Consider the following 23,437-nt stretch of genomic DNA (forward strand, 5'->3'; position numbering starts at 1 on the left):
GACTATTCTCTTATTATTTCTATGTTATAGTATGAATGTTACCCTTTGTCATTTGTTGCAGATATTTTTCCAAATCCATTTGCCTTTTAAATTTGTTCTGTCTTATTTTCACAGAGGGTTTTTTTTTTTTTTTTTGTGGGGGGGGGTGGTAGCCACTCTTGTCATTCTTTTTTTCCTTTATAGCTTCAAACTTTCTTATGCTTTAGAACTTCCTTGTTCCAGGACTGTATGAAATTTCTCATATGTGTGAACATTTAGATAATTAACTCCTCTGCGTGTCTTCTAGTCCTGCTAGTTTGTTCTTGCTCACTGGTTCTTGATGTCAGAGTCAGAGAATGTTTGGGAGACCGTGTTCATTGAACCCTCGGTGATCGCCCCATGGTCACACCCAGCCGTTTTACAGTATCACTGAGAATAAAGCCCAGGGTTCCTTATTTTCAGTTATTCTCCTTTTCCATTTCTAATTTGGGTACATGAGCACTGGACTGCAGTGTGCTTCTTCAGCCCTGGGGTGCTGTTGTGTACCAGCAAAATATGAGGTGCTGGTGATAAAGTTATGAACAGAATGGACACAGCATCTAATGTTGTGGAATTAATAGTTTAATGCACAAGGCAGACAGTGAGAAGTAGACATATATATACTGATTTGGGATAAGGGCTGTGAAAGACATGAAATCATCGGAATGGAGGAGAACAGTGGGGCCTTGAGGCTGCTGATACAGGGCAGTTGGAGGACGTTGCCTGAGCAAGTGAGATTTACGTGGAGATGTGAAAGATGGAAAGGAGCCTGGGACGGGTTCAGGGGAAGAGAGTTCCAGGCCAAGTGGATGGAAGCTCTGAGGTGGAGGCAAGCTCAGCAGCTGGTCCCGGATGAGAGCAGATATAAACGGCTTCTCCAGGAATGGGGTGATTGTCAGATTTTTGAATACTTTCAGAAAACTCCGTTGACACTGGCTTTGTAAAAATCTGTGCTGTTCATTTGTCTCTAAAACCATACAGAATGCTGGCAAAATCTGGTGATACCATCTTCATTTTCATATTGTTAGGTGAAATTTTATCTTGTAGTGAAAACATATCTTTATTTGGATGAGAACACATGCTGAGTTTTCTGGAGCGGCTGGTTATAACTGGAAGTGATAGTAAAAACAAATTCCCTTCAGATGGGGCTTATTTCAGACAGATACAGAATATTGTACGTAAATCTGTTTATCTTCCTATAAAAATGAATTAAGAGGAAAGATCTGTTATCACAGGTAAAACAGAAATAATGGAAAAATGTTGTGGTGTTTGTTTAGCACATTAATATTTTTCAGACATTAAATTGTCCTCTTGCTGGTGTTCCTATAGCATCTGCGAGTATATGGGTCTCAGAGTCTTGTGTTGTTATCATTCTGTGTGTAAATTCACTTACAGGTTTCATTATTTTTTTTTTAAAGCTATGTGAGGACAGAGAAGTGACTTTTTTTTCAGTTTATTGTCATCTTAAAAATTGCTTTTCCAAAGTGTATGCAGTTCTTTGTTAGGCTTAAACTTCACTAGACCCTCCTGTATGCAAGGGCCTCTCTTGGACTTTTGAGTATGCTTTTCACCTTTTGAAAAATAGAATGAAGAAACTCAAGGAAGTCGTGTGTATTTTTCCCATGAACAGAACATATTTTACATATATTGTAGAGATAAGAGGGAGGTTTGAATTCTATAATATTCCTCTTTTAGGTGGAAAAAAGACTTCAGTTATATAATTCATGTTTAATTGTTTGTTAGTCCCTAAGGAATGGTAAACCCTTACCATTATTATAGATTTTTCTTGGGCTTTGCTCATTAGTGAAACATCTTGTTCTAGGTCCTGGGATGGCACTGTCGAGTAAGACCTTGTCTCAGAGACTTGAGGGGAAAACACTCATGTAAGCACATCATCTGATGCGATAAATGCTGAGGGACTTTTGTAGAGAATATTTGGGGGCACAGATGAAAGGTTGTTGTTGAATCACGCGAATACACCGGGATTCTTGGCCCCCGGAGGAGAAGAATTCAATCCGGGGCCAGAGACGAGGCTTGATCGCTCAGAGCTTTTGTGTAATAAAGTTTTATTAAAGTATAAAGGAGATAGAGAAAGCTTCTGACATAGGCATCAGAAGGGGGCAGAAAGAGTACCCCCCTGCTAGTCTTCAGCTGGATGTTATATAGTCACTAGCAGTCTGTTAATGAAAGAAAGGAATGTCTTATAATTCAGAATAGCACCAGGCCCCTCGCCCATAAGATGCATTTTGGGATAATCTTGGCACCAAATGGTTTATCTTGGGCCATAAAATAATTAACTTGAATCTTAAAGAAGGGCAGACCACCATACAAATAGTTTCATTTACATAGATTAGGGGAACAATATCTGAGTATAACATACTGGTTTGTCAAGTAGGTTCTGGGCCAAGAGGCGGAACCGACTTGGAGACAAAGTTTGGGGTAAAGGCGTAGTACATTAGCATAGCTTAAGACAAACATTTCCATAAGAAAAAGGCATTGGTTATCTCTAGGCTGAAGAATAGCTAACTTCAGGCGAAACCAGGTGTCATTATGGCAACACAGTATTTTAAGAGAAACCTCTCTTTAAATTTGTATAGAGAAGGAAAAAAATATTGCTAGTTTGTTTCCTCCTGCAGCTTAAGAGAGATAAAAATGTCTGACACTTGCAGGCTATTTCCTCCATTTGGAGACCCCTGGCCTTCCTGCCTGTTACCCTCTCACAGTTTTGATAAGTGTCCAGGAAGAGATGACAGTTTGTTACCAAGATTGTTGTCACCAACAAGAAGCCTTTGAGTAACATTGGAGATGAACCTTCTGGGTAGAAACAGCAGTGTGTGTGAAGGTTACAGACTGGAGCTGCATGGTTTGTGCGCCAGGTGGTTGCTGCTGGTGAGCTCCAAGGTGGATGATGGAGGAAGGGGTGGGAGGCGAACGGGAAAGCCCTGAGGGGACCTTTGGTGAAGGGCCGTTCACATCTGTGAGGGAGTTTGCACTTGATTTTGTTGGAAATGGACAAGCACCAGGGATTTTAAAGGAGCAGAAAGATGGGCTCTGTTCACCTTTCTTTTTGACAAAGATAACTTGGGATACAGTTGAGGAAAGGTTAGAAGGGAAGAGCCTGAAGTTGGGGAGACCTGTTAGGAGGCTGTTATGAGAGTCTAAGCCAGAGATGATGAGCCTGAATTGGGATATTAGCAGAGGAAGAGAGAGAAGGTGAAACATTTCAGAAGCACTTCCGAGGCAGTAATCCTCAGGCTAAATCCAGGCTCTGGCTGAGGGACTGTGCGCTGTAATGAAGCCAACACTGTTTGGGGAGCGGCAAGCTGAGATTCTGGCCTTTGTTTGTATCCTGACTCCTGGCGTCACCTGGATTCTCCTAATTTGGAGTTTTTGTTGGTTAAGGCAAGGCACTGGTCCTTCCTGCTTCTTCAGTTCTGGGATGCTCTGGGGAAATGGAAGCAAAGGAAACAGCAGAAACCTCAAACCAACCTAATGCAGTTCAGAGCTGCACAGCCCCTTTTTCTTTTGCAGCTGGTAGCCTTTCTGTTATTGTACTGAAAAATTTGAAACAGAAGAAAAAATCAGGTGTTGGATTAGTAACGTGTTGATTCTCCAAGTTTTATAATTGTGTGATGGAGAACAAACAGTTCTTGATTCCCTTGCCTAATATGTATTTTTTCTCTTTCTAATACTGTGTTGATATAATTTCCCTTTGTTTTTCTTCAGCATCTGTATTTGAAATAACGGATTTAAAAGATAAAATACGTATCTAAAAGATTGGCAGTTGAAATTTTCTTTTATTTTTGCTTTTGGAGGAACTTAGCTCCCTGGATTGGAATCATTTTCTGCCCATATTCTATGCTCTTGATCTCTCTTAATTTCATAAGTATTTTGAGGGATATCATTCGTGGGCCTTTACCTGATGAGGACATGCTCAGTATTCAGTAGACCACTGGGTCAGTAGACTTCATTCTCAAGTAAGTGGGGTAAAGCTTGTCATGGTTTACTTTTGCCCCTCTTCCTTGAAGTGGCTTTTTGGGAGCTGTTCTTTTCTCCTGAATGGGAGTGTTAGAGACCTTTAGGAAATGATGTCATACTTGAATATTCTTCTTGCTGCAGAAACTGTATGTTAACTATCTTTATAATGTTAAAAGCACTTCGTTTTTCATTCTAGTTCCGAAAGACCCAAAACCACAGTGGAGGCGTGTGGCATGGAGTTATGACTGTACCCTGCTGGCCTATGCTGAAAGCATGGGAACTGTGAGGGTGTTTGATCTCATGGGAAGTGAGCTCTTCGTTATTACTCCGGTATGTACATACCCAAAAAACTGCCTTTTATCTATAGGTACTTGAATGAATGAGTGAATGTGATGAAAGAGGAAATATAAATCAGGATAATAAGCTGTGGAGTTAAGATCTTAGATCTAGTTAGAGAGCTGTTCATGAAATATGTCTTCTTTGTATTTTGAATGCACTATGCAGACATCAGTTTAGTTCAGTCGCTCAGTTGTGTCTGATTCTTTGCAACCCCATGGATTGCAGTATGCCAGGCTTCCCTGTCCATCACCAACTCCCAGAACTTACTCAAACTAATCTACCATTATTACAAGATGGTAGTAAGTAAGTACTAAATAAGAGGTGTTCAGTTCAGTTCAGTCGCTCAGTCGTGTCCAACTCTTTGAGACCCCATGAATCGCAGCATGCCAGGCCTCCCTATCCATCACCAACTCCCGGAGTTCACTCAAACACATGTCCATCGAGTCAGTGATGCAATCCAACCATCTCATCTTCTGTTGTCCCCTTCTCCTGCTGCCCCCAATCCCTCCCAGCATCAGAGTCTTTTCCAATGCAAAGAGTCAATTCTTCGTATGAGGTGACCAAAGTATTGGAGTTTCAGCTTTAGCATCAGTCCTTCCAATGAACACCCAGGACTGATCTCCTTTAGAATGGATTGGTTGTAGAAAGTGGTAATAAAGTTCCAGTGAAGGAAAGAAGTCAATGGGCCATTCGAACAGAACCAGCCTGAGAGGAGTTAGAATTTGTTACCATAAAAGGGTAGAAATTGAGATGGAGGGTGAAGAAAAAAGAATTAATGGTGGTAGTAATTTACATTTGTGTAGCGCTTTGTGTTTCATTAAGGACTGTTGTATATTCATGTGTAATATTCACAACACCCTTTGAGTAGACTGGGTGCATAGTATCCTCATTTTACAGTTTAGAGAGCTTAAACTGTGAGGAAGTAAAATGACTTTTCCTCTGGTAATCCAGTTAATTAGTGTCTCTTTTAGGAATTCAGTGCTTTCTTTTTTTTTTTTAACTTTGTATCCTTCTTCCTCAAGTGAACAGAATAGGGGGCAGGAAGAACAGTGGTCCTAATTCTGGCTGCATTTTAGAATCACCTATGAAGCTTTATAAAGAACAGAAAATGAAACAAAACAAATTATTGGATTTCCCAGGCTACACCCAGAGAAAGTCTTACTTAATTGATCTGAGTGAGACCTGAAGGATAATGTTTCGGGTCTTTCAACTGATTCTAGTGAGAAGCTGGGAGTGAGAACCAAGGATATAGAAAATGGTTTTTGTTAAAAAATGAGTGGAAAAACTTGAAAAAGTACACTGTACTCATGTTATAGAAGTTCTGGGGAACCAAACAAAGAAGGTTGAATTATTATTTTCTAGAGTAGCACTGTTTGTGCTAAGTCACTTCAGTTGTGTCCGACTCTTTGTGACCCTATGGACTGTAGCCTGTCAGACTCTTCTGTCCATATGATTCTCTAGGCAAGAATACTGGAATGGTTTGCCATGCCCTCCTCCAGGGGATCTTCCCGACCCAGAGATTGAACCCACGTCTCTTACAGCTCCTGCATTGACATTGGGTTCTTTACCACGAGTGCCACCTGGGAAGCCCTAACACTGTTCAATAGAAATTTAATCTGAGCTGTAAATGTGATCACATGTAATGTAAAATTTTTTAGTAACATTAAGTTCAACAGGTGAAATTAAGTTTATTTAACATATCCAAAATGATTGCATGTTGAAATGACTGTAAAAATTATCAGTGGAATATTTCACATTATTTCTTCGGTACTAAGTCTTTGAAATTTGGTGTCTTTTTAGGTTTTTAGCTTGTCTCTATTTGTATCTATCAGATGTTCCATAGCCACATGTGGCTACACTGTTGATATTTTATTGAGTGGTTTTAGACAGTGAGGGTCCACTCAGGGTGGTGAATGTGATTCCTGAGGTGCACATGCCTCCAGATCTTCTGCAAATGTAGCCTGATATTTAGTTGATGGAGAAAGGCTGGCATTGAGTGACTGTTTTAAGAGTCCTTCCCTTTAAATTGCTGATTAGAACTGGAGACTTCTTTCTTCTTCTGTCTTTTTAATGTAACACTGGTTACGACTGGCAGTGGAAATTAACATTTGAGAGCTTATATCTGAATTCTGTCTCTTAGAATTCTTAGAGGCTGAATGATAGGATTAGTTTTTTTTTTCTTTTTTATTTGTCTCCCCTTATTTTTCAATGGAAATATAGTCTAAACAGAAATTCAGTTACTAAATGAACATCTCACCCAAAGAGGATGCTGTGGTTCCAGCCTGTGGTTGGGAGGGCTGGTCTAGACTTGGATGTGTAGTTCTGGGCACTTTGGCTTAGGTGATTCTTCATATACAGTCAGTTCTTAAGGTATGCCTTGCAAGGCCAGTGTCTTGAATAGCCTTCCATTATACATGTGGTAACCTGTATCTAGTATTTTTTAGTGACTTAATTTCTCTCCTCCATAGGCATCTAGTTTAGCAGGCGATTTGAGCTATGCCATTGCTGGGCTGATATTTTTAGAATATAAAGCAAGTGCACAATGGTCTGCAGAACTCTTGGTCATCAATTACCGAGGAGAACTTAGAAGCTACCTTGTAAGGTAAAAATACACTTTATTTGAGATGCCCTGTTTGAAATAATGTTTACGTCCTTGCTTTAGTGTTAGATTTTGGTGCTTTTTTTTTCCTTTCAGCATTTTATTATGAAAAATTGCAAATATAAAAGAAAGGTTGATTTATTATATAGCACAGGGAGCCTGTAGTCAGTGTCTTGTAACAACCTATGATGGAAAATAATCTGAAAAATAATATATGTGTATTACTGAACTACCTCACTGTGTACCTGAAACACTGTAAGTCAACTATACTTCAATAAAATATGTATGTTAAGAAAAAAAGGGGAGATAAATTCATTCACACTTAAGAGAAATGCTATGTTAAATAAACCTGTATATAATTTTAAAAAGGCTGAAAGAATTTTGTAGTAAGCTTTCATATACCTCCACTTAAATTCTGTTTAGCATTTTGCTGTACCTACTGTGTCATATTTCTATCTAGTTCTCTGGCCATTAATCAGCCCTGTTTTTAATGTATTTCAGAGTCAGTACTTATTATTTTAGTATAGTGATAGTGAAGTTGCTCAGTCGTGTCTGACTCTTTGTGAACGCGTAGACTGTAGCCTACCAGGCTCCTCTGTCCGTGGGATTTTCCAGGCAAGAATACTGGAGTGGGTTGCCATGCATATTTTAGTATGCATATGATTAATTAAAGTTCAGAATGTCCTTAACGGTTTTCTTTCGATGGAGAAAATTTGCATGCAATGAAATGCGCAGATCTGAACTGTACCAGCCAGTGAATTATGACAAATGCATACACTTGTGCAATTCAAAGCCCTGTCAAGATACAGACACTACCATCAAGCAAGAAAGTTCCCTCATGCCTCTTCTTAGTAAAGCTTTGTCCATACCCATCCTCAGAGAAACTGCTATTTATAATTCTTCTTCATCATAGATTAGTTTTGCCTGTCCTAGTGATTTACATTAACAGACTCATAGAGTATGTACTCTTTTTGTTTAGGTCTTCTTTCATTCAGCATATCTTGAGACTCATCCTTATTTGTATATGCATCAGTAGTTTATTCTTTTTATGGCTGCTTAGTACTTCATTGTATGACTATCTCACTAGTCTTAGTTTGGGTTGTTATAACAAAATACCATAACTGGGTGGCTTAGCAATAACAGAAATCTATTTCTGACAGTTCTGGAGGCTGGAAGTCTGAGATCAGGACTTCCTGAGATCAGGGTTCCAGCCTGGTCAGGTTCTGGTGAGAGCTCTTTTTTGGGTGCAGACTGCCCACTTCTCCTTATATCCACACATGATAGAGAGACAGCTAGTTAGCTCTCTAACCTCTTCTTATAAAGACACTAAACCCATTTTGACCTAACAGTTCCCAAAGATCCCACCTCCAGATATCATCACATTGATATTAGGGTCTTAAATGAATTTGAGGGGATACAAGCTTTCAGTCTGTGGGGATCACAAATCCTCAGTCCATAGCACTCTTGATCTGTTTATCCCTTCTTCTATTGATGGAGCTCTCAGTTTCCAGTTTTATAAATAAAACAGCTGTGACCACTCTTGTGTAAGTCTTTATGGATAAATGCTTTCATTTCTCTTGGGTTAGTATCTTTGAGTGGAATTCCTGAGTCATAGGGTGGATATAGTTTGTTTTTTTGTAAGAAATTGCCAGACTTTTTTCAGAGTGGGTATAGCATTCATAGTCCTACTAATAATTTATCAAAGTTCTGGTGGTTTTACATCCTCAGCAATATTTAAGGATATAAATTTGGTGGTGTCTGTCTTTATAATTGTAGACATTTTAATGGGTATTTAGTGGCATTTCACTGTGGTTTAATGGTATTTATTTCTTACTTACCTTCTTGAATTTAGTGTTGGAACACATCAGAGCTATCAGGAGAGCCACTGTTTCAGCTTCAGCAGTCATTATCCTCATGGAATCAACACAGCTATTTACCATCCCGGGCACAGGTAAGCAGCCGTTTGCTCTCATATTTAGTGGAGTATTAAAGTGGATGTAGAAGCCTTGGCGCAGTTTCAGAGGGAAGAAATTGTCCGTTCTGATTTGTATTTTGGCTTCATTTCCTCCTCTTGTGTATAGTTGCCTTAATGTCTGTGGTATTGTTGTGGTCCCCTTCTGAACATTCATGCTCATCTGTCTGGCACGCTGAGCTTCTTGGAGCTAGGCTGGGCATTGGGAATATTCACTGAGGAATGTCTTTTCTCTTTGTTCTCTGAGTCTGTTCATATTTGTAAAATGAAGATAATACAGAACACGTTGCATTGCTGAGGCAGTTCAAAAGCAGTGCATATGAAATGCCTTGGCATAGAAGGACCTCAGTAGCTGTTCTTCCCTTCTTCTGGCCTTCCTTGCAAGTTAGGGCTGCACTGATTATTGCATAGTCAATTTCTGCCACTCCAGGCACAACTCCGAGATACTGTGGACTCAGTTCCAGACCTCTGCAATAAAAGGGATATTGTTGCAATAAAGGGAGTCACACACATTTTTGATTTCTTAGTGCCTATAAAAGTACATTTACATTATACTGTAATTTTAAGTGTGCAATAGCATTATGTTTAAAAAATGTGCATACCTTAATAGAAAAGTGCAAAACAGTTAACAGTAGTAACATCAAAGATCACTGATCTCAGATCGTCATAACAAATATATTAATAATGAAAAAGTTTGAAATATTGAGAGAATTGCCAAAATGTGACACAGAGACATGCAGTAATTGCTGTTGGAAAACTGACTCTGTAGACTTGCTCTTTGTGAGGCTGCCACAGACTTTCAGTTTGTAAAACAAAAAAGCAGTATTTGTGAAGTGCAGTAAAGCAAAACAGAGTGAAACAAAGTTGGCCTGTGTGTTTGATTCTTCTTGTGTGCCACTTATCCATGTATTTGCCAGCTACGAAGAGGGTTACCTAAAACTTTTGACATTTTCTGCTTCCCATAATTTCTCCCTTTGACTTTGTTATTTGTGAATGAAATTTACATATATTTTATAAATTAGTCAAGCTAACTTTTTGGTTCTCTAAAATGGAGGAATAAATATCAAATTAAGCCAGGCAAACCTTGCTTGAGTTCTGAATTTTGAGACTTACCCTCTTGGCAAGTACTTAAACTCTGATCCTCAAGTGTACTTAAGTATTTTAATTGAAAATGTATGCAAGTTTTCTTTCTGTTCAATCATAGGTCTGTCCTTGTGTTGGTTCAGAATGTCATGATTATGAAGTTTTTATACATACACACACCTGTACAGCTCCAATGATTTCCTGATTATACTTTCTTGATCCTGTCCCCTCCGGTCCCCTGTTGATAACCACTGTCCTAAGTTTTGCTTACATCTCTTGCTTTCTTTTTAGTTTTACCACTTATTCATATTTAGTTATGAGTGTATTTGTTGCTGTTGTTCACTTGCTAAGTAGTGTCTGACTCTTTACGATCCCCTGGACTGCAGCATGCCAGGCTTCTCTGTCCTTCACTATCCCCCAGAGTTTGCTCAGATTTGTTTCCATTGAGTTGATGATGCCATTCAACCATCTCATCCTCTGTCACCGCCTTTTCCTCTTGCCCCCCCCTCAATCTTTCCCAGCATCAGGGTCTTCCAGTGGGTTGGCTCTTTGCATTAGGTGGCCAAAGTTATTGGAGCTTCAGCATCATTCATTCCAATGAATATTCAGGGTTGATTTCTTTTAGGATTGACTGGTTTGATCTTACTGTCCAAGGGACTCTCAGGAGTCTCCTCCATTACCACAGTTTGAAAGCATCAATTCTTGGACACTTAGTCTCCTTTATGGTCCAACTCTCACATCGTACATGACTACTGGAAAAAACATAGCTTTGACTATATGGACCTTTGTCAGCAAAGTGATGTCTCTGCTTTTTACTATGATGTCTAGGTTTGTCATATGAATATGTAAGTGGAGTCACGTAGAACAGGGGTCCCCTACTCCAGGGGTGCAGATGAATCACACATCAGGAGGTCAGCAGCAGTCCTGCGAGCTGAACTTCATCTGTCACTCTCCCATAGCTCTCATTACCCCCTCAATCATCCCCCCAACTCTGGCTTTTGCTTTGTTTATTTCATGATGACTCCTGATTGTCTGTCTGTTTTTTTTTTTTTTTTACCAAGGTCAGTATTAGACTTCTTAGCAGTATTTCAGGAAGGTAAGTGAGGTTCTCTTGGGATCATAGGTTTGAAATGATCATATACTCAATAGTTATTACATAATAATAACTTGTCATAAGTGAGACTATATTCATTATTTCTTAAGGCTTTCACTTTGTGGCATAGGATGTAAGTGAATAGAGGTATTTCTGGAGGAGTGGTCTCAAAATGAAAGTTTTGGAAAGATGAATTATGAAACCACTGAAGGAGAGCCTCTTCTTGGTTTTGCAGTCATATACAGTTTGTGACAGCAGTCAACTTGGAGATGGATGGCTGCATTAAGGTTTCTGAATGAGAATTGTTATAAAGCAAGGAATACGTGTAAATGTTTTGTTGTGCATGACAAAAATATTGCTAGTTGTTTATATTTTCCATTATGTGATCTTTTTTTTAACGAAAGAACCTGAAATATTCATCACATTTTTAATTTATTTTTGGTTATTTTAGTAATGTGAGCCTGTGGTATTTTTCATCCACAAGGATTCTGTAAATGTGAAATAAATCAGCCAGATTGGAGTTAGGATAAATTGGTAATATACAAACTCAAGGTTTTATGCTGAGAGCACTATTGAAGGAGAGAAATTGAGGTGTAAGTTGGGTAATATGAAAGAAAAATTAGTTGAGAAGCTTTGGGATAAGCTCTGTGGATTTGCTGATTTTGACTGTTTTCTTTCTTGTCTTCTAACTCACAGCCTAAGAATGCATTTTATCCTGTCCAGACTATCTTGTATTCCAGTTTTGCTCTCCCTCCTACACTTATCCCGATACTTCCTTCTGTTTTCTGTTCTCAGTGTTGCCTTTGTGTGTTAGATTTGGCTTATATTGTACCGGATTCCAGCTAGGAGGAATCTCATACCTCTGCATTTTTAGAAGGGACTACATTAAACTTTTGGTACAGGTGGGTTGTGCGCTTGGTGGTGATTAGGTTGTGGTGCCTGCCCTCTAGGAGTGTACAGTCTATTTTAGGAGTCACACATTCACAAATAAGGGCACCCACATAATATGAAGAAGTTACAATACAGTAGTCGGCCCTATCCACAGGGTGTATGTCCCAAGACCATCAGGGGATGCCTGAAACTTCACATAGTACTGAACCCTGCATATAGTGTTTTTTTTTGTTTGTTCTTCTCTCACATACATATATACCTGTGGTAAAGTTTAATTTATAAATAAGGCACAGTAAGAGAATATTTGAACTGCCAGCATCACTACTCTTGTGTTTTGGGGCCATTATTAAGAAGAATGAGGCTTACGTGAGTACAAGCATTGCAGTACCGCACCATCTATCTCTGATAACCTGGATGGCTACTGAGTGCCCGAAGGGTGGGGTGCACTGGCCAATGGCATGTCATCTCTTGGGGCAGGATGGGGCAGGATGGAGCAGGATGGCACGGGAAGGCCCAGGATTTCGTTACACTACTCAGAGTGGTGTGCAGCTTAAAACTTGTGAACTGTTTATTTCTGGAATGTTCCATTTCATGTTTTTGGACTGCACTTGACTCTGGGTAACTGAAGTTGCAAAAGGTGAAACTGTGGGTAGGTGGGACTACTGTTTATATTTTTAAATGATAGCTTCTGCTTTCAACAGCTTTTTTTTGTTGTTGTTGTTTTGAGGTTTTGATCCTAATTTTATTGTAAATTTCTACAAGCAAAATCTGACTTATTCAACTTTGAGCCTCCAACAGTTCTTTGATAACTGCTCAAAGATAATTAGTGTTGGAAGCTAACTTTTTCTAGGTCCTGAATTATATCTCAACAAACACAAAAGGTGGAAAACAAGCCTCTTTTCTTGGTCCTTTGTGAGAAGCCACTCATTCTCGGAATCCTTGATGACGCTTTGGTATTTTAAGTGTATAGTTCAGTGATTTTTAATAAATACATAGGGTTGTGCAAGCTCTAAGCCAGTCAGTTCTAGAATATTTCCAGTGCTCCTAAATCTCTCTCATGCCCTTGAGTTTCATGGAATGTAAATCACAACCTCAATAAAACTGTAATAAAGAGTGAATTAGAAAGAAAAAAGATCCTTTAAGCAGGTTTTCATTTGAACACTTTCTTTTTAAGTTTTAAAATTACTTTTAATTCACATATAGTAAAAAGGGTGTATGTTTTTTTAAAAAATTATTGAAGTATAGTTGATTGACAATATTTTATTTCTTCTTTACTATAAAGTGATTCAGTTGCACACATATATATTCCTTTCCATATTCTTTTCCATTCTGATTTCTCACAGGATATTGAATATAGTTTCCTGTGCTGTACAGGAGGACCTTGTTGTTTATCAGTCTCCTGTATAATAGTTAAGCTCTACTGATCCCAAACTCCCATTCCTTCCCTCCCTTCCCATCCTCCTCCCCCTTGGTAACCGCAAGTCTGTTCTCTATGTCTGTGAGTCTGTTTTTATAGATACATTGATTTGTATTGTATTGTAGATTCTGCATATAAGTTATATCATGTGGTATTTATCTTTTTCTTTCTGACTTTAATCTCTGGGTCCATCCATGTTGCTACAAATGGCATTTCATATGTTTTGATGACTGAGTAATACATCAGTTGTGTGTGTGTGTGTGTGTATACACACCGCATCTTCTTATCCATTCATCTGTTGATGGACATTTAGGTTGTTCCCATATGTAGCCAAGTGATACTCTTGGCTATTATAAACAGCGCTGCTATGAATACAATGGTGCATGTATCTTTTTGAAGTATAGCTTTGTCTGGGTATATGCCCAGGAGTCGGACTGTGGGATCATAGGACTACTCGAGTTTTCTGAGGAATCTCTATACTGTTTTCCCTAGTGGTTGCACCAATTTACATTCCCACCAACTGAACACTTTTGTCTTTATGTTAAGAAAGATACCCAGGTTTATGTTAAGAAAGATACCTATGTTTCATATAGTCTATAGGGAAAAACCATGATTGATTAATAATGTTTCATGGTTGTGTTAAGGATTAATCCAAGCATTTGAGTGATTTTTTTTTTTCCCTTTTAGTCACCTGTGTTAAGCCAGATACAGTCTACAAAAAGAGTGTGAGACAACATTTATAAGGAGTAATAAGCTAGGTTTTCAGCTTGCCTATGTATAGAGTACAGTTAGGTAGGAGTGAATTGGCTAAAGAGTAGTTGGGTGATTGCATTCTCCTAAATGTGCACTTGTAGTATTTGCTACTATTCTGTGCAAGTCTCAGAAGATGGACGAGGAGATAGTCTTTAGAAATCTGTTAATTTTAGGGGATATTGAGGAACACCTTTAAGTAATGGCATACTGCAGTACTAAAGGGCTGTGTCTCCTGATTTGGTCATCTCTTGGTGGGCTTATGATTTCCCCTAAACAGCACTCAGCATTTTATTTTTTATTATTATTATGTATTTATTTATTATTTATAAGCATTATTTATTTTACTTTTTATAAAATTTATGTTTAATGGAAGGATAATTGCTTTGCAGTATTGCATTGGTTTCTACCAAACATCAGCATGAATCAGCCATAGGTTCACCCATGTCCCCTCCCACTTGAATATTCCTCCCTCAGCGTTTTAAATGCAGGCGTCCTTCACACTCATTTACTTGAGACACCCTCTTTATCCCATACGTTGTACTTAGTGGGGGGATCAAAAATGTCTTGTGTGAATGAGCTCTCAGGAGACATAACAACCCAACTGGCAATGGAAAGAAAACAGGCCTGGGCGCAGACTGGGAAGGGGTGTGGGTAGAGTACGCAGAGGGGCCACCATCTCAGTACATCACCCTCGTCTAGGGAAAGGTCCCACAAATGTTTTAATTTTATCTTGTGGAAGAGATAGTGTTGAGAATACCCTACCTTAAAGGTTTACCCAAGAGCACTAGCACATTTTTCTTCTCTTATAAGCTGTAAGATCCGTATAGACAGACCTATGAGATGCTGTGGGGAGGTAATCAGTGAGCCTTTATATCCATTACATTGCTGTAAAATTGCCCGCCTTTCTTTCTGGTTCCTAAGGTCATATATATTCTGTGAGAATCAGGTCAGTGGTGTGTAAAAGATATACTATATTGACAGCTGGAGGAGCAGTTATGTATAAATTGCATTAGGAAATTTCTCATAAGCCCTAGCTAGATAAGATTTAATAATTTTATGAAGTATTGCTTCTAGAAAGGGAATGAGTGCCCTAGTCCTGATCCTTGTTGATTATCTTCTACTGCAGCGAGAGAGTGTTTGGCCTTTGATAATGTAGGGGCTATTGACATTTGAGAGATTAATGTGCAGCTTTGTAGCTGGCAAGTGTGAATGTCAGAAATTGAGTATCTTAACTTACATTAAGGAGTTTTTCATGTTGCCTTTCGAATGCTCATTCTTCCAGTGTGACCAAATTCTTCTTTCCATGAGTTCAGGTTGGTTTTTAGAAGAGAAACGAAGAGGTCCTGTTGTTAGTAGAGAAAGCTGCGTCATTTTGGCAGAGAGGAAAGTCCTTAGATGTGAATTAAGGGACTTGCTGAGCTTCATGGACTAACTTTCCTTTTTTTCTTAAAACAGGTATATGTTTCTGGTGAGTCTTGGCCACATCCTGTGATCTGTTTTTATCTAGAATATATTACAGATAGGGAGACATGCGTGACTCAGAAGCATCTTGGTTCTTAGCAGCCTTTAGCTGTTTTTTAAGTCAGTGACAGTGCTTTATTACTTTTACTTTTCTTTGGCCTACAATTGAAAAAAATTTATTTGGAAATCATTGTTAACTCATCCATCAGTCCTCTACATGGAGAGTCTTTGAGAGAAGAGGCTAGTTCTCATTATGTTATAGTTTTTGCACTTAAGTGGGCCCTTGTAGGCCTTGATAAAGCTTTGAATTCCTACAGGTGATAAATAACGAGTCTGTGTCTCTCCTCTTTGAGTGTTTTGGTTGTAGTTTAACCTGATATATGATAACTTGGTATGTCAGTGAATTTCAGTAATCTTAAGCAGGGTATTTTGTACTGGGGTTATACTCCCTCCCACCCTGCCCCCACCCCCCCCAACCCCTAACTTTAAGGACTATTTCCACAATCCTTCTGCAGAATTTATGGAAATAAAATTTTAAAAAGTGGCATGGGACAGATTGAATTTCTTCTTAAACTTGGAGTCATGCTGGCTATTGTGGATCTCTCTTGAAAGTAGAGAGATGAAAGAAGACGATTATCTTTGGTTCTTTTATAGGAATTAAGGAATGATGCTTAATTATGGTTTATATACAAAAAGAAGATTAAAAAAATACATTTGTGATGTGATAGAATGTGTACTGGATTCAGTTCAGTTGCTCACTTGTGTCTGACTCTTTGCGACCCCATGGACTGCAGCATGCCAGGCTTCCCTGTCCATCACCAACTCACGGAGTTTACTCCTGAGGGTGAAGCTAACACCACAGACCACAGAGAAAAGAGACAGAAACTGGCTCCTTGATGACCACTCACTGTTGAATCACCCAACCTCGAAGTCAGCCCCACCTCTGAGCTTTTGAGTTACATAAGCCAGGAAATTTTCTGCTCACTTAAGCTAATTTAATTGGATTTTCACTTGTGTCTAAAAACATTCTAAAATTAATTATTATTCCCCATTATGTAGAGGAGAAAACTCAAGAGTCATTTCCCCAAGGTTGAGCTTGATGGGAGCTCAGGAAGGTCTAACTATAAACCTGTCTCTCTATTCATCACCGTGCTGCCACTCAAAGAACTTCACAATGTGTCTAAGATTCACCAGGATCTAATTCGATACAATGAGAGGCCGCAATATTCAGTTCAGTTCAGTTCAGTCACTCAGTCGTGTCCGACTCTTTTTGACCCCATGAACTGCAGCACGCCAGGCCTCCCTGTCCATCACCAACTCCTGGAGTCCACCCAAACCCATGTCTGTTGTGTCAGTGATGCCATCCAACCATCTCATCCTCTGTCCTGCCCTCCTCCTCCTCCTGCCCTCAATATTTCCCAGCACCAGGGTCTTTTCAAATGAGTCAGCTCTCCACATCAGGCGGCTAAGTATTGGAGTTTCAGCTTCAACATCAGTCCCTCCAACGAACACCCAGGACTGATCTCCTTTAGGATGGACTGGTTGGATCTCCTTGCAGTCCAAGGGACTCTCAAGAGTCTTCTCCAGCACCACAGTTCAAAAGCATCAATTCTTTGGTGCTCAGCTTGCTTTATAGTCCATTTCTCACATCCATGCATGAATACTGGAAAAACCATAACTTTGACTAGACGGACCTTTGTTGGCAAAGTAATATCTCTGCTTTTTAATATGCTGTGTAGGTTGGTCATAGCTTTTCTTCCAAGGAGCAAGCGTCTTTTAATTTCATGGCTGCAATCACCATCTGCAGTGATTTTGGAGACCAAGAAAATAAAGTCTGTCACTGTTTGCCATTGTTTTCCCCATCTATTTGCCATGAAGTGATGGGACCAGATGCCATGATCTTAGTTTTCTGAATGTTGAGTTTTTAAGCCAACTTTTTCTATCTCCTCTTTCATTTTCATCAAGAGACTCTTCAGTTACTCTTCACTTTCTGCCGTAAGTGTGGTGTCATCTGCATATCTGAGGTTACTGATATTTCTTCTGGCAATCTTGATTCCAGCTTGTGCTTCATTCAGCCCAGCATTTCTCATGATGTACTCTGCATATAAGTCAAATAAGCAGGGTGACAATATACAGCCTTGATGTACTCCTTTCCCAACTTAGAACCAGTCCGTTGTTCCATGTCTGATTCTAACTGTTGCTTCTTGACCTGCATACAGGTTTCTGCATACAGGTTTCTCAGGAGGCAGGTAAGGTGGTCTGATATTCCCATGTCTTAAAGAATTTTCCACAGTTTCTTGTGATCCACACAGTCAAAGGCTTTGGCATAATCAATATGCCAGCAGAAGTAGATGTTTTTCTGGAGCTCTCTTGCTTTTTCGATGATCCAGTGGATGTTGGCAATCTGATCTCTGGTTCTTCTGCCTTTTCTAAATCCAGCTTGAACATCTGGAAGTTCATGGTTCATTTACTGTTGAAGCCTGGCTTGGAGAATTTTGAGCATTACTTTGCTAGCGTGTGAGATGAGTACAATTGTGTGGTAGTTTGAGCATTCTTTGGCTTTGCCCTTCTTTGGGATTGGAATGAAAACTGACCTTGTCCAGTCCTATGGCCACTGCTGAGTTTTCCAAATTTGCTGGCATATTGAATGCAGCACTTACACAGCATCATCTTTGAGGATTTGAAATAGCTCAACTGGATTCCACCACCTCCACTAGCTTTGTTGGTAGTGATGCTACCTAAGGCCCACTTGACTTCGCATTCCAGAATGTCTGGCTTTATGTGAGTGATCACACCATCTTGGTTATCTGGGTCATGAAGATCTTTTTTGTATAGTTCTGTGTATTCTTGCCACCTCTTCTTAATATCGTCTGCTTCTGTTAGGTCCATACCATTACTGTCTTTTATTGTACCCATCTTTGCATGAAATTTCTGTCCTTTATTGTACCCATCTTTGCATGAAATGTTCCCTTGGTATCTCTAATTTTCTTGAAGAGATCTCTAGTTTTTCCCATTCTGCTGTTCTCTATTTGCATTGATCACTGAGGAAGGCTTTCTTATTTCTCCTTGCTATTCTTTGGAACTTTGCATTCAAATGGGTATATCTTTCCTTTTTCCTTTGCCTTTAGCTTCTCTTTCCTCAGCTATTTGTAAGGCCTCCTCAAACAACCGTTTTGCCTTTTTGCATTTCTTTTTCTTGGGGATGGTCTTGATCACTGCCTCCTGTAGAATGTTACGAACCTCTGTCCATAGTTCTTTAGGTATTCTGTCTGTCAGATCTAATCCCTTGAATCTATTTGTCACTTCCACTGTATAATCGTAAGGGATTTGATTTGGGTCATACCTGAATGGTCTAGTGGTTTCCCCTAGTTTCTTCAATTTAAGTCTGAATTTGGTAATAAGGAGTTCATGATCTGAGCCACAGTCAGCTCCCTGTCTTGTTTTTGCTAACTGTTTAGACTTCTCCATCTTTGGCTGCAAAGAATATAATTAATCTGATTTTGGAATTGACTATCTGGTGATGTCCATGTGTAGAGTCGTCTCTTGTGTTGTTGGAAGAGGGTGTTTGCTATGACCAGTGCGTTCTCTTGGCAAAACTCTGTTAGCATTTGCACTGCTTCGTTTTGTACTCCAAGGCCAAATTTGCCTGTTACTCCAAGTATCTCTTGACTTCCTACTTTTGCATTCCAGTTCCCTCTGATGAAAAGGGTGTCTTTTCATCATACTGTCCTGTACATGTACTGGATTAGGAGACAGGAAATATGTGCTGCCTATTCGCTCTGTAACCTCAAGACAAGTCATTCTTTTTGGATGACGTTTTGCCGGCACTGCACTGCGCACAGACAGTAGATGGTGGCTTTTGCAAGCTGCTTAAGCACAGAGATGTTTAGTGTAGACTACTAGGTGGTGTTTAGCAGAGCAGATCTGCGGCGGTGATTTTGATAGCAGACATTATGGAAAGACCCACAGTGAGGGACAGCGGGCAGGCAACAGTTAGTAGGGTTCAGTGGGGGTGGGGTAGGGTTTGAAGACAAGACTTATTTTCCTGAGAGAATTAACTTTGAACAATTGAAATAGGTGAGAATTTGATTTCAGGACTTGGACAGTTCTGAAATCAGGATTCAAAGTAGACATGGAATAGATCTGATAGAGGGATGCTGAACATGTTATATTGTGCCTTTGCAGTGAAGTTGCCTAAATGCATCCTGATGCTTAGGAGGGGGTTAGGTTTTTAGATTATTGACATCAACTGTGGATTGAGTGAAGGCATCTGGGGCAGGGACATCCAAGAATTCCAAGATGAACAGAATTGTCAATAATGAACGGGTAAGATTTTTGTAGTAAGGAATGAAAGTGAAGTGAGAGTGTTAGTTGCTCAGTTGTGTCTGACTCTTTGTGACCCCGTGGACTGTAGCCTGCCATGCTTCTCTGTCCATTTGCTTCTCCAGGCAAGAATACTGGAGCCGGTAGCCATTTCCTTCTCCAGGGTATCTCCCCGACCCAGGAATTGAACCCAGGTCTCCTGCATCACAGTTGGAGTCTTTACCATCTAAGCCACCAGGGAAGCTTGGTAAAGAATAGTCAAGATCAAATTAAAATGAATTAAATTGGCAACATTTCTGTGTCCTGAGAGAGGATTGTCTCATGTCTGTGAAGTAGTAGGTAGCAGTTTTTGAGCCTTTATTTTGCCAGGCATGCTCTTAAGAACTTTCACTTTGGTGACATGTAATTATTCTCTCCCACCCGCCCCTTCCTTGCTGGTCTATGCCACAAGCCTTTTGGTGATTGGACAGGGTACATACAAGAATTTCTCACTCTATTATTTCAAATTCATGTCCTTGACTTTAAGGAGTTTTAAGCCACTAGATGGCAGATTGTTTCAACAATTACTAGACAGAAGCCCCTTCTTAATAAACCATTTATAATTCTTCTTGGAGTCAATTGTTAGGGTCACATTTAGCTCTCCCAGTGCATCAGAATCCCACCTGGTGTGGTACATGGGGGCACACGGTCCATTCCTCCCTCCCTGTCCTCGGAGGGGGCTATCTGCCCTCTCCTCACTGCCTCTTGCTCTGCTCTGGCCTCTGCTCATTTAATTCACTCCATGTGTTTTTTGGCTCCATCACTTATAGCTTATTTATCTTGTCTGATACTGACATCCCTGCTTTGAGTTTTAGTTTCTTAGAATGCCAGAGCTGGCCAAGAGTTTCATCCATCACCTGGCTCAGCCCGTTCATTTCTCAGGTGGGAGAACTAAAGCCACGAGAGGTTAAGCCAAGGACGAGGACCCTGTGTCAGGTTTATCTTCCCGCCCCAGCAGTTCTGTGCGCAGAGAGCCATTTCCTGAACGAAACCGACATGTAAATGCTTTGAAGGATACAGACACAGTCTCTGTGTCTGAGTGGGTTAAGTTCGGTGATGGAGGCGTGATTTCAATAACGGTTACAGTTTAGAAAGTAAAAGGTGATATGTGCTCAGGAAGCGAGCAGCATAAACCATCTCATATTGTCAAGGACCCCTTCTAAGTTTCTGCCCTGCTACCCCTGCTTGCCTTCTACAGGCTGGGAGCACTCACTCCCTTTGTGAGCATCCTCCCAGCGCATCGTTTACGGACGCAGCTCCGTGCTCCTGTACCTCGTGTTCTCTTGGCTGAGGAGGCTCTTTATCTGATCTCTTTATCTGTCAGGAAATTGTTGAAGGGATAAACCTTTCTCTGGTGTTAACCCTGTGAAGTTTTCCTGGACCTCGTCTCCCATGCAGTTAATTGGTCCTTCAGGCTTGTTTTTGTGTCTAACTCAGGGGTCCCCACAGGCGTGGTTCAGGTGGGCTCGTTCTTTCCCCTGGAGTGGACTGTGCTTGCCGTCATTCTTGTGAATGAATATATGACCCCAGCCATCTGAGAAAGGAAGGTGCCTGAGCACCCCACGGTTGGTACCGATGCTTTGGTACCAATGCTTTGGGAGAGCTAAGCTCGCCACTGCAAATTAATCTGAGAATTAGAAGTGATTTGTTAAAGTGAGCTCTTCATTTGTCTCACACATTCCTTATTGCTTAGCACATGGTTTGCGTTTATAATTTTGATGGCATGAAGGAAACTAATATTACAGTTACTTTGGTGCAAAGATATTTGAACCTAATACATCTGATTCCTTGACCCAAGATTTTCCTATTTTCCACAAAATTTTGAGGTAAAAGATTGGGAAAGTTAATTCCTGTCTCCTACTCTCTTGTTTTAGTTAATGAGAAGGAGTTTTAACTCTTACAAATTGTGTGCTTTAGTCTTCAGATTTAATGTGTACTGTAGAAATTCTGTATTGCTTTTCATCTTTATAGAATAATTAAAAAATAAGGGCTTGCTTCAAAATGTGATTCTTAAGGTAAGTACTTCGACTGTATAATCATAAGGGATTGATTTAGGTCATACCTGAATGGTCTAGTGGCTTTCCCTACTTTCTTAAATTTAAGTCTGAATTTGCCAATAAGGAGTTCATGATCTGAGCCACAGTCAGCTCCCGGTCTTGTTTTTGCTGACTGTATAGAGCTTCTCCATCTTTGGCTGCAAAGAATATAATTAATCTGATTTCCGTGTTGACCATCTGGTGATGTTCATGTGTAGAGTCTTCTCTTGTGTTGTTGGAAAAGGTTGTTTGCTAGGACCAGTGCATTCTCTTGGCAAAACTCTGTTAGCCTTTGCCCTGCTTCATTCTGTACTCCAAGGCCAAATTTGCCTGTTACTCCAGGTGTTTCTTGACTTCCTACTTTTGCATTCCAGTCCCCTATAATGAAAAGGACATCTTTTTTGGGTGTCAGTTCTAAAAGGTCTTGTAGGTCTTCATAGAACCATTCAATTCAGCTTCTTCAGTGTTACTGGTTGGGGCATAGGCTTGGATCACCGTGATATTGAATGGTTTGCCTTGGAAATGAACAGAAATCATTCTCTCATTTTTGAGATCGCATCCAAGTATTGCATTTTAGACTCTTTCTGTTGACCATGATGGCTACTCCATTTCTTCTAAGGGATTCCTGCCCGCAGTAGTAGATATAGTGGTCATCGGAGTTAAATTCACGCATTCCAGTCCATTTTCGTTCACTGATTCCTAGAATGTTGACGTTCACTTTTGCCATCTCCTGTTTGACCACTTCCAATTTGCCTTGACTCATGGACCTAACATTCCAGGTTCTTATGCAATATTGCTCTTTACAGCATCGGACCTTGCTTCTATCACTAGTCACGTCCACAAATGGGTATTGTTTTTGCTTTGGCTCCATCCCTTCATTCTTTCTGGAGTTATTTCTCCACTGATCTCCTGTAGCATATTGGGCACCTATTGACCTGGGGAATTCCTCTTTCAGTATCCTGTCATTTTGCCTTTTCATACTGTTCATGGGGTTCTCAAGGCAAGAATACTGAAGTGGTTTGCCATTCCCTTCTCCAGTGGACCACATTCTGTCAGACCTCTCCACCATGATCCAGCCATCTTGGGTGGCTCCACATGGCGTGGCTTAGTTTCATTGAGTTAGACAAGGCTGTGGTCCATGTGATCAGATTGGCTAGTTTTCTGTATTATGGTTTCAGTGTCTCTGCCCTCTGAGCCAGGCTTCAGCAGTACATGAACCGTGAACTTCCAGGTGTTCAAGCTGGTTTTAGAAAAGGCAGAGGAACCAGAGATCAAATTGCCAGCATCCGCTGGATCATCGAAAAAGCAAGAGAGTTCCAGAAAAACATCTATTTTTGCTTTATTGACTTTGCCAAAGCCTTTGACTGTGTGGATCACAATAAACTGTGGAAAATTCTGAAAGAGATGGGCATACCAGACCACCTGACCTGCCTCT

General features: G+C 40.1%; 1 protein-coding gene across 7 annotated transcripts in view; it reads left to right on the forward strand.

Annotated features, from left to right (window-relative positions):
• NBAS (NBAS subunit of NRZ tethering complex) overlaps positions 1-23,437 on the forward strand; it is a 330,504-nt gene that overhangs the window by 32,997 nt on the left and 274,070 nt on the right. For 4 of the 7 annotated variants that reach the window (XM_055540896.1, XM_055540899.1, XM_055540898.1 and 1 more), the window contains 4 exons: positions 1,841-1,901; positions 4,193-4,326; positions 6,804-6,937; positions 8,787-8,885. In XM_055540896.1, coding sequence (XP_055396871.1) covers positions 1,841-1,901; positions 4,193-4,326; positions 6,804-6,937; positions 8,787-8,885 — 428 coding nt within the window. The remainder of the gene's footprint in view (positions 1-1,840; positions 1,902-4,192; positions 4,327-6,803; positions 6,938-8,786; positions 8,886-23,437) is intronic. The other 3 variants (XM_055540893.1, XM_055540894.1, XM_055540895.1) reach the window with 1 other exon arrangement.

The sequence above is a fragment of the Bubalus kerabau genome, chromosome 11 (genome assembly GCF_029407905.1).
Source record: "Bubalus kerabau isolate K-KA32 ecotype Philippines breed swamp buffalo chromosome 11, PCC_UOA_SB_1v2, whole genome shotgun sequence".
NCBI classification, from domain to species: Eukaryota; Metazoa; Chordata; class Mammalia; order Artiodactyla; family Bovidae; genus Bubalus; species Bubalus kerabau.